Here is a 12,257-nt window from a genome sequence, read left to right on the forward strand (position 1 = left end):
ACAGGAAAGGGGGGTAGAGAGAGCCGCAGGTCGGATTCGAACCCGGGCCGCTGCAGCAACTCCGTATATGGGTCGCCAGCTCTACCTGAGTTAACCGGGCATCCATATCTGTATTTTTTTTATTGGAATGATTTTATTTCCAGAACATAAGGGAGTTTTACAAAGAAGGTGCACTATATGAAGTTTAGGCACAGGCAAAGACAGGTGCATTTTAAAAATATATGCATTTATGTCCACTAAGTCTGGAATATAAAAAAATATTAGAATGCTTGCAGGACATGGCTGGTTGTATTCTTTGGTATTTCTGGCAAAACTCAGTGGCTACCACAATTTTTATTATTTAATTGAACAAATTAAAGATTTAAATGTAATTTTAATATATATTCAGACTAAAAATTAAGTTATTAATGTTTAATGTTTTCTATAAATACAACCTGCTGTCATGATATCACTTGGATGTTGCAATGGACAACTTGCTAATAATTGTTTTTTTCATCATCAAATTTAGCTAAAACAATTTCAGTCTTAATGTTATATATATTACATTACATTCAGACTATATTAAGTTATTTTAAGTTATATTCATTTGGTTTTTTGCCTACCTAAAGGCAAAATAAAAAGGTTGCGGTTTGAAAAAAAAAACTCTTTTTGGTCTGTGCATTAAAAGTTGAGCAAGCCTTGTTCAGAACCTCAGTCAACTTCCTGTACTTAGATATGCTATGTGCTAGGCTAATCTATGTAAGACAACCATTTTAAAGATGGCTAAAAGATAAAAGTGACATATATATATAGTCACATCTTAGGTTAGCTAATGTTAACAAACGACTAACTAACTAAACCATATTAATAAGCTAGTTAGCATTTTGCTAACTTTAGCTATCAGATGTAATTCGCTAGCTAAATACTAATGTAGATTAGCTACCTAGTGTTGTGCTAACATTAGCTAACATTAGATATATATATTTATATGATTTGGGAAGGGTCAATTTAAATTAAATGTTCCAAGTCCAATCAACAATATTTGTTTTTGTTTCTAAAATAAACATTGTTGTGATTAATAAATTGGCATAAATGATTGATGTATCAACTTTTTTTTTAAAAAAAAGGTCCAATAAGTACAAGGTTGTGTTAACTTGTTTGGGCTTGTCATTTATACGTAAAAGCCCCTCACTCTACTTTTGTAAATGATGAAATTAGTGAAAACATTTTTTAGGCGAGCTACATTGTTGATCACTGATGATGGTCGTCAATCAACTCATGGAGACAAACATTCAACTGCAAAATCCCTCAGTGATGCAGTCTGTGAGTGAACTGAAGAAGTCGATTGTCCCTGGATGGTATTTTTTTCCAAAGGTTGTTCTCCAGCAGTGGTGTGAGCAGCTTTAGAGCTCCTTCTTACCACAATATTTTATTGCACAAGCATTATATCCTGCCCGTAACGGTGCTGTCATGTTTGAACAGAGACATTATATCTCTGTACAGTGGACCACTGTTTAAAAGTTTGTTTTCCTGACACTATAGCTATAAAGGGTATGTTTGGCCACTCAGTGGTGGTGAGGGGGGTGGTGATAAAGTGATGTGAACACATTTATTTAGGTGTAACACCTAAACAATGTAACATACATGTTACACTTAAAATGTCTTGATCTTTAGACAAATATAGATTCTAGGCAATCCTTTGCATGTTAATAAGTGGAATTTTACCATGTTATCACACCAATGCTGACTGGCCAACTCCCTTTAAAGGTAGGGGCTGAGCCACGCCTACCCTCTTGAATGTCTCTGTGTTGTGTGTACTCAGGTTTTGGGCTATGTTGATTTGGAAGCTATCTTGCTGTGGACTGTCCATGCCAGGTTGACCACTGAGGGGTGATGGATCTGCAGCCTACTAAAGTTTGGTATGTACTTTAACATTACACATTGAAGTGAGGAATAATATCACTCCCTATCGAGCAACTGTGAAACTCCTATATATAATCTATTTTCTCAATCTTCCATAGTTTTGCCTGCATGGTCTTTCACATTCATTTAGAATTATTTTTATGATAATAAGTGAATGTGTAAATATGCAAGAAGAAGTGATCCTCCACACTGGTCTACCCCAAAACATGGGAACTGTGAACACAATAAGATATCACACTGTGAAACCTGATGAGTTAGTTCAACTCACTGTTAACTGTTTGAGGAAACAGTTTAGATATATTAACTCCAACAATTTAAGCTTGAAAGCATATTTGATTGGAGTACAAGTAACTCATTTATTTTGAAGGGAAAGCAAATTCAGTTAATTGTACTTCAAACTAGTAAGTACACTAATACACGGCATTTCTCCAATGTGTTAACAGAATTTATCTGAATAAAGTTGGACAAACTTAAATGCATCTTTTTTATACAAATGTTCCCACTTAAATTGAATTTACTCAGTTTTTGATTATCAAAATGGTAGCCAATTAATTTTGGGCCTTTGGGGCTTACATTTTCGAATAATATAGAGAAAAAGAAAAAGAAGAAGAAGAAGAAGAAGAAGAAGATATATATACTTTATTAATCCCCTATTGGAGAAATTGTTCTTTTCACTCTTTTTTATTTTATACACACACACACACACACACACAGGCTGAAATGCACACTTCATGCACTTGTGGACATACAAACAGGGAGAGAGAGATGGTGGAGTGATGGGCCTGCCACGTCAGGAGCCCATGAGACGTTTCTGGGTAGGTTCCTTGCTCAAGGGGCCCCTCAGCAGTGCACAGGAGGTGAAAACTGGTACCTTTCCAGCTAAAAAGTCACACTCCATATTGTGGTCTGTGGGAATTGAAACCGGCGACCCTCCGGTGGAGGAAACAAACTGTGGAACACACTGAATTATGTCACCAAAAAATTAAATATGCACTTAAGTGCAATCAAAACAACTGAGTTATTACTCTAACAATTCATTTTTGAGTTGGTTAATTCATGGGAATGAGTGACTCTTTGGTGACTTTTGGATGATAAAGTCTGTTAGCTTACTTCTTTTATTAAGATTTCCAGTTTTTTGGATTTCAGTGCATGAACATGAACATGTTAAACACCACTGAAACATCTTTAAATTGGCAAATTATTATTACCTGTTAAATAAGCTGTAAAAAGAATGCAAAGACCTTAAATGGAGGAAACCTATTGGCATTTTAAGACAAACATTGTTGAAAAACAAAAGTAATCATACCCTGATAAAGACAGAGTATTAGAAGAAGAAATATTACCCATTCATGGTAGCAATTGCAATGGCTTATTTGTAGCTGGTTTTAGGCCTCTTCCCTTGTGTTGTGTGGATGTTTGTTTCCCCTGTCAATTGTTTTATTTGTACTTTGAATTGCAACTGGTGTCTGTTTTGCAGCAATGCAATTTAGACAAGCCAAATGGATTCATAGACCCAGAAAAACATGGGGTTAGCACCAAGATTACTTTCTAGGTAAAATATGAAGGATTAGGATATTTAAGGCTTCCTCGGAAAAGAGATTTCAATATAGTTAAATAAAGCTTAAATAAAAAATAAAAAAGTATTTACATTGTGCAGACCTTAGAGACATAAAATGAGTAACCCCCTAGAAATGGCAGTATCTCAAAAACTACAAGGAGTGCTTGCACTGGATTCAGAACAGTTTCAGTTTCAATAATATGCTTTGATCCAGCAAAAAAAGGATATTCAACATGTCAAAAATAGGCTAGAGGGTAAGGCCCCAAAGTGCTTTAGTTTTTGAGATACCTCTACCGGAGGTAGAACAAAGCACAACAATGTTTTTTATATTCTCCAAGGTCTCCCATATAAGTAAAAAGTTTTTTTATAAACTTCAATTTAAAGGGTAAATAAATGTTTTTAATGTAACAAAAAATAATTTCACTGGCAAAATACACTTTTTAAGTATGTGTAAGTATTTAAGTATAACACAAACAAAACGTCTATTTTTTTCTTGCTTTTTCCATCTTTGTATGCAGCATTTCACTCATCTACATTATCCTCTGTGATAAAATGTGTCATGTTTGGGCACTTAGGAGAGGGGCATGAACAAAACTCAATGCATGTCAATCGTACCAAAAGTCGCTGTGATTTTCTGTGGTCAGTGCAGGTCCATCACCGCCGTATTAACACATTCTCACTGCCAACTCATAAAATACTGCACTCGAACCAGTGCCCCTATGATTTATAATATGACACTGTAGGTATCCCTATAGCCCCATTATCCAAGGTTAGACATTTCTTGCAAATCAACAAGGTGGGTCTTCAGCTGTGTAGAAGTTGTTGTCTTCCCTTTTCCATAAAAAACACATGCCTGTGTCACAGCCTGTGAGGGTGTGGCATGCATAGATAGTCACATAACTGAAGTTTTTCTGAAATAGCACATAATTTGTTTGTCTCTTGACTTGAACTGTGCCTCCTTGTTCCCTTTAAAAGTAGAGTTGGGCAATAAACTGAGTGAATTGATTAATTCAAATTTAAGGTTAAAAACTATGTAAGAAATAGCTGAATCATAAAATGGATATTTAAAATACAAATGTTATAATCCAGCAATAAACAGCTGAAGTCACTCATCTACACACGTGTAGAATTATTTTCCCACAGTATCTCTTCTGAAAAAAGGGGCCCCAGTGAAAAGACATTACAGATGCAGTGGAATATCACGTTGCCAAAAAATACAGTATAGTGTCTTTTGTTTGTTTTTAAGAAACAAAATCAATTTAAATCATAAATCAGGTTTGGTGTGACCAAATCACATGAGATTTTATTTTCAGGCCATATCACCCAGCCCTACTTTTAGGCTCTTATTGATAGGGAAAGGTCATATCTGTCAAACTATAGCCACACAGTTAAAGCCCTCCTTTCCTGTTAGGGCTGCAATCTTCCTCAAAAATGGTCTCAAGTCATACTCATGTCGTTAAAGGTCTGAAAGTCATGCAGACCCTGCAGAATAGCCACGCTATCAATGGCATGGCTAAATAATACAATCATTACTTTATCTGGGGAGAGCTATATTTAAGGATTTGAGCACAACTGACACAATTAAACACAAGACACTAAAAGCAGATGTTTTTGGGGGGACAATTGCATACGTCGAATTTGGCCACGTTTAAATTAGGTGCAAAGTTTCGGGAGCTGTCGAGCATGGGAAAGTGTTCAAAATGCGATCAAAGGCGCAGAATAATAATAATAATAATAATAATAATAATAATAATAATAATAATTGAGAATTCTTACAATTACAATAGGTCCTTGCACTTGTCAGTGCTCGGGCCCTCAATAATATCAGTGATATTAGTGACAAGAAGTCATGTTCTTGGTATTGGTTACAAAGGTCAGCTGTAACAAAATGTCTTCTCTTTCCTCCTTGTCCACTTTATTATTGCCTGATAGTAGAGCTCTACTACAAGAACTGATACAATGAAACGCTTACAGGCGAGTCGTTATCGGAAAATGTAAGCAGCGCTTGTTATTATTGCCGGGACGCCTCGATTCACCAAACGGGGTTCGCTGGTAATTCTTTTTATTTCTTTTAACTTTATTGAAAAACTGTTTTGGACAATACAAAACAAAAGATCTCAGAAGTGATGTTTCCAAAAAAGTCCACGTTTTCAGCTATATTTATTTTACAAAACAGAGGAAATACATAAAACAGCTTCATCTAAGTTAAATAAATTGATAACGTTAGTTTTGTCAAGTTTGCGTTACATGTTTTCAAATGTGAAAGCGTTTACAAATATATGTTTAGGTCTGTGTGTCTGAAACTAATATAAGATCGTATCTTAAAACATTTAATTGTATTAATGTACATTTTTGCTAAAATAGTGCTAACGTCAATTTATAAGTAAATGTAATGGAGATTGACTCCGCCTGTCCGGGATATTGTCGGCATACGCCGGTAAAGCTTACATGTAAACCCAAAAGTTAAAGTTGAAAGAACGCATTGCGCCGAGCCCCGCCATTGGCTAGCTCTAAACAACGTAATTTTTTCAATGAGCCGCCATATTAGGAAGCCAACCCCCTCTTTCATTCGTTGAAGATAGGGTTTGCTTCCAGGACAGTTTCCCGAAGTGCCGGTCTTTGCTGAGCGCTTGAAACCTCTCGTTACACCTGCACAGGCGGTATCCGGGCTCGGTTTGTTTACTGTCGTTCATACGGGTTATTTAACGACTCTTTCACAATGGCGACTGCAACCCCGACCAGCCAGAGAAGCACGTGCGGCAGCGGCACACCGCTGAGCCCGACCAGAATAACCCGACTGCAGGAGAAACAGCAGCTCCGGGACCTCAACGACCGCCTGGCCGTTTACATCGACAAAGTCCGCAGTTTGGAGTCTGAAAACGACGTGCTGCACTTGCAAATTAACGAGAAGGAAGAAGTGAGGAGCCGAGAGGTAACCGGACTGAAAGCCCTTTACGAGACCGAGCTAGCCGACGCCAGGAGGTGTTTGGATGACTCCTCCAAGGAGCGGGCCTGGCTGCAGATCGAACTGGGAAAGATCAGATCCGAGCATGAGCAGCTGCAGCAGAAGTAAGCCCCTAACACTTTAATCACGTTACAGTGTCTAATAGGGACAGGAGCTCGGGACGATTAGCTACATGCTAAATGTTGACTTTGATTTTCGAGCCACTTTCGCAGCACAGCGCACGTAGGTCCGTCCGGGGTTACGTTCTCTCATCTGGTGAGAGCGTCACTCAAACCCGGCCTATAAAAATCTTACTTCTGCATTTTACCCTCCCTTAGTTCGTTTACACAAGGTTACAATCAGCACACTTGTTAAGAATGGTTAAAAAATAATAAACGTTTTGAATGATTTAGAATGATTGACAGTGGCCGTTACCCGCCCACCATTGTCTGTGCTGCTGACAGAGAAATCAGCTCGGCTTGTAAAATGTCAACTTATACAACGTCTAATGCTGAATGAACGCTCGAGTAGGTTGAGTAAGCATAAACACCATTTATTTAGAGAAATGTGCCTGTGGTTTTATTAGACTAACTGACAGACAACGCGCAAGAGCGAGCGTTCCTGAAGGTGACATGGTGCCTTCAGGGTCTGCCGGTAGCATCTGCCGGTAGCATCTGTTCAGAACAGAAGGCTCAAACACCAGTGCAGAGTTGAACTGCTTTTGGTATTTCATGAGACAATTAGTTTTTGGACTATCCAGTTTTTTTTCTTTTTTTTTTTCTTGGATGCACAATATTATTTCGGCCCAGTAGTAGTAGTAGTAGTAGTAGTAATAATAATAATAATAATAATAATAATAATAATAATAATAATAATCAATTGTTACATGTGTTTCTCATTGTGATAGGATTACAATTTTGGATTCAATACAATAGGACGTTCGAACACTCTGTAGTTGTCACAGCATCTTAGGTAAAGAAATGCTGAGGGTGTAGTGGAGCGGAACATTGGATTGATTATCCATATTCCATAGCTTTGACCTACCAAATTTTGCCATCAAAAACACAAACAACAGACAAAACTAGTAATTAGGTCACATTCCAATAAAGCCTCACAAACGTACTTGTGCGCTATTTGCATAGGCTTTCATAGAACATAAAGCCTGTCTATTGTAGTGCATTAAAAACTCTAAATAAATTATTAGTGTTATGGACCATAATTTATCGGCTGTAATTTCATAATCGAAATAATGCATAATAATAAAGATTGCCCATTGTTGGCTAATATATCATTTAATATAATCTTTTTCCCCTGATGTATATTGTTCATCCCTAGTTTTTTGCTATGATTGGAGTGGTAAACAGAATTACTATGCACTGAGAGGTAAATATGCCTCAGACATGTAAATTACATAATTTTAATATCTGAACTGTATTTATTAAATTGTCATTTGTTTGCACAGCACCCGTGTAGTCATACTAGTGATAGACAGATTAATAGGCATTTTGAGATAATCAGCATCAGCCGCTGTCTGTACTCACAAGGCCTGTCTTTAGGCACATCTGCAGGCCCGATGTTAGCGCTCCCCCTTTTAGGGAAGGTGGTTTGTTTTGAGCTTTGTACTCTAACTCTGTATGCATCGTGCTGTAAACATTTGCCTGAATTTCCTGTCAAATAGAACAGAATTCTACATCTTTGTTTTATTATCGGTATTACATATCGGCCATCATCTGTCCTGCTCTCTAAATATCGGCCATTAAAACCCATATCGGTCGACCACTAATTCATACTCATGAAACATGAGTGTTTGTGTGTGTTCCCGTATATCCCACAGAACTTGACAGCAGCAGCTGTTGCTCACAGCTGTTGACCTGAAGCGTATGAATAAACAATGGAGCGTTTCCTCCTGAAGGTGGCGATTCAACAGCTTTTACAGAAATAAAATGAGCTGATCAAGCGTGCAGTTAATTGTTAAAATGTGTTTGAAGAATGTTAACGTTTTCCTTTAATAAACACCAAGCAGTGTGTGTTGAGGCACCCACAGCTGTTTGTATTTTTTTTCCTTTAGCTGCCTGTGAAGCCAAACTAGCTGAAAAAAACTTTGATTTCACTCGTGTGTAAAATCCCACAGAATGGTGTTACAAATGAGGCACAGCTCCACTGTTACTAAATAAATGCAGTTAAGGTCTCCATGGAGAGTGTACTGTTTCCCAGATAGTGTACACACACACACTGCACAGTGCTGCTGAGTGTGAGCAGTCAGGTGTTGAGCTGTTGTGTGTTGTTGAATAGAGGCAATGCTGTGTCAGGCAGTCTGACAGCAGAACACAGGTGGCAGTGACAGCCTGTTTGAGTCTGGGGCTCAACCAGTTGACACAACCTGTTAGTCCACTTTATCTCCATTTGTAACACGCCCTGTATCTACAGCTAGACGCTAACTGGATTGTGTAGTGTAAACTTTTCCATGCATTAAAGCTGCTATCTGTAACTTTATCTGTGAACTTAAAATCACAGTACTGTGACGCCGCATCCTATGTGGCAATGGTTTAGTCCATACAGCACAAAACAAAACAATCAATAACATGATGACATGGTTTTGTGATATTGTACTGATTCTCAAAGACAATTTATTTTTGTGTTTAAACCCCCAACAGCTACAACAGTGTTGTAAACATAAGCTAAGAGCTATGATGTTGGATGTTACAGTGACAGCGATAAATACAAATGATGATCACACTGTTCTAATTGCATAAAAGTACAGATTTTCTGCATATGATGGTGTGTTGCTTACAGTATTGCAATAAATCCCAATATTTTGAATGGTAACACAGAAAATGATGTTTGTTTTGAAGAGCACTACAGTCAGGGTGCTGTGGCTGTGTGGACTGTTGAGAGTGGAACTGTATGAACTCTACCCTTTTTGCTAACGGCCCTAACTTTATAACACAACAGTCAATAACCCACAATGAACTCTCTTTAACAGGCCACAACACCATGGCACAACAATTTGTGACACACAAACACTTTGTATCTATAACAGTTGTACATCTACAAAAGGACATTTTTGAATTGTAGCAGCAGCAGCAGCATTTCAGGTAGTGTTCATACAACTGTTTTAAAGTATTTTGCTTTGAAAAGGATGCAGTGTTAAAGTTGTTGACCTATGTCTTTTATTTTGAAGTTCCATTCTACATTGCACAATAGAGTTTATATCCTGCAACTTGTTCATGCATTCTGATTTCATCATATGTTGTATCATTTTGTGGGGCCAAGAGAAGCTGACAGTGATCACACTGGGCACCTAGTCCCAGAAATTCACAATTGCACAACCATGCGCCACAACAACTTGTGAAGCCTTTGGCGTGATGCAGAAGCTGTTGGTTTTCGTGCAGGGGACTAAGGGTACCAGGGGTCCCATTTTGTGTGGGACTGCACAGCATTTTTATCTCTTGTCCCATGACAAATTATTTTCTACGATCTAGTTTTTATCCAGTAGCTGTAAAGAAAGCAAAGAAGGCTGTAATCATGAGGCTGTGTTTGTTGTCATTCAAACTGGGCACACAAAGGTCAAATGCAGGTAAACCTGCCCTGACTTTGGTACCCTAGGGACAGGGAAAATTGTAATTTGATTGGACACAAAATCAACACAAAGTCACACACTATGCAGATTTAGACAGAATATGATGGAAAATACCTCAAAGAAAAGGAAATGCAACTACAACAAAGACTGGGAAAGTACTTACAACTGAGTGAACAGTATGTTTGGGGCTGCTGTGGTGCAGAGGCAGAGTGGGTCATCTTTGAGCAAAATACTGAACCCCACATTGCTGTGTGTGAATGTGTATGAATGAGTTAGTTTCTGTTCGATGGGCCATCACTGAGTGAATGTGTGTGAAAGGGTGAGGTGTGTAGTGTAAGATGCTGGTGGGGAAGACTAGAAAGGCTGCTATACAGTATACAGGTCCATTTACCATTTACCATATGTGGACTAGAGAAACACTGAATTTGCACATTGCATTTAATGTGGCTAAAAGGATCCCAGACTACCTGTGGAACTGGTTTGGGTGTTCATATCTACATATAATCTGACCTCAAACCTAAAATGCTGCAGATAACAGTCAGCTCATTCAGGCTGTGTTCATTTCAGGTGTAAAAGGGAACAATCTATGACGTAGTGGCATACACTGATTACATTTGGCAGTAGTCATAGTGACTACTTAATGTGCATATTTTGTCTTATTATTGATTTAAGTTGTTAGATGGTTTTTCAAAGTGCCATCAGTACAATCTTTCATCACTAGTAAAGACTAAAGCCTCCCTTTAACGGTTTTCTTAATTTGCCTCTGGGTTTATTAAAGTCTTTTAACTTTAATATCTACTTGGCATCAAAAAGTGATTTAAAACAACCTAGCAAGCTTACCAAGAAGAGCTGGTTTTCACTATACTGCTGTAATCTGCCACATATTTGAAGCTGTATTAGAACTTTAAAGAGTTATGTGTGGTATGTGTTGTGCACTGCTGTGATCTGGCTGAGAATATTCCTGTATAGCAAGAGCCTGTCGGGTCAGTGCTTTAGCCTCCCAGTTAATGTTTCTCAGTAAAATGTGAGAAAGCAGACATACCCTAGTACATTCCACTCATAGTTTGTCCACTTTAGCAGCTGTCCCACCCACCCATCGTAACCTCAGAGGCACACCATGAGAAAATAACTGGACTGAATCCCAGCAGAGCTCCTCCGACAGACTACTTTACTCACAAACTCATTGAAACAGTTCCACTGTTGACCCAGTTAACCCCGGCTCAGAGCTTGGAAACGGATGTCTGTGTTTTTGAAAGTGAAATATGTGGTTCTCATTTCCATTCGTCAGTATGTTTTTAATCAAAGCATTCAGGAATTTAGACAATCTAAACAGGAACAATTTGGAAAAATACAAAACCTAAGCAAAGCTCCTCTGTTTCTCCCCATTTGTCACTTCTGTTGTGGCCACCAGAGGACCCTGTTTGCTGTAAACTGTACTGAGCACAGCCCTCTGGCAGCAGGAACCACTCTAACCTTTTAAGGACAGAACTACCCTCAGTGATATACTATATAAGTGGTTCTCAGCCTTATTGCCGCCAAGTACCCCTAAATTGTTACATATCAGGCCACAGACCCGTATTTGATAAGATTAAGTCTCAGGGATCCTTGTCTGCTAAGATTTAGTTACTCTATCACTATATTTCTATACTTCTGTCTCTCTCATTTGGCTAACTCTTAACCAATTAAATAATAGTGAAATCTTTTCAAAATCACCATTTTTCTGTTGACCCCTTGGAACCCCCTCAAGGACCCCAGGTTGAGAACCACTGTACTATCCCACACCGTACGATGGAAGTGTATTGCATTCACTTGGAAAAACAAATAATTGCTGTTTTCAGAATTAATAAAATGCCTCCAATAGGCTCTCCATGCTCATGATCAGCTCTCAGCCCCTTGAGCCTAACCCAAATTCCATATCCAGCCTCGAGCGAGCTCCAGTAGGCCCTCAGCTCTCTAAGCCTGACCCAAGGCCCCTTGGACAGGGTTCCCACACGTCCTGGAAAACCTTGAAATTAAGAGACTAATTCTCAGTCATAGAGCCATCTGGAATTTGAGTAAAATGACCAAAAATCCTGGAAATAAATTATGTTGTCTTGGAAAATTGTAATTGTATTTAGCTCCTCATTCACATCCCTGAGTTGAACTGTGACCTATGGGTTATGACCATAATGTTATGGCAAGAGGAAAACTGTAGTGAAAGTCCATTCTCCAGAGAGCACAGTGGAGAAATCGGTTGTGATGAGAACAGCCGGCGGCCCATGCAGGGCTCTGCG

General features: G+C 38.5%; 1 protein-coding gene across 1 annotated transcript; it reads left to right on the forward strand.

Moving 5' to 3' along the window:
• The first annotated feature begins 5,983 nt into the window (after positions 1 to 5,983).
• LOC118332580 (lamin-B1-like) lies at positions 5,984 to 6,559 on the forward strand. Its single transcript, XM_035667940.1, has one exon. The coding sequence runs from the start codon at positions 6,180 to 6,182 to the stop codon at positions 6,531 to 6,533; it is 354 nt and encodes a 117-aa protein (XP_035523833.1). The 5' UTR covers positions 5,984 to 6,179; the 3' UTR covers positions 6,534 to 6,559.
• The last annotated feature ends 5,698 nt before the right edge of the window (positions 6,560 to 12,257 follow it).

This window comes from Morone saxatilis, unplaced genomic scaffold (genome assembly GCF_004916995.1).
Source record: "Morone saxatilis isolate NCDOM2014 unplaced genomic scaffold, NCSU_SB_2.0 Contig21, whole genome shotgun sequence".
Lineage (NCBI taxonomy): Eukaryota > Metazoa > Chordata > Actinopteri > Moronidae > Morone > Morone saxatilis.

What these genes read in the sequence shown, in the direction of transcription:
- LOC118332580 (XM_035667940.1), top strand. Translation starts at nt 6,180, where the DNA reads ATGGCGACTGCAACCCCGACCAGCCAGAGAAGCACGTGCGGCAGCGGC.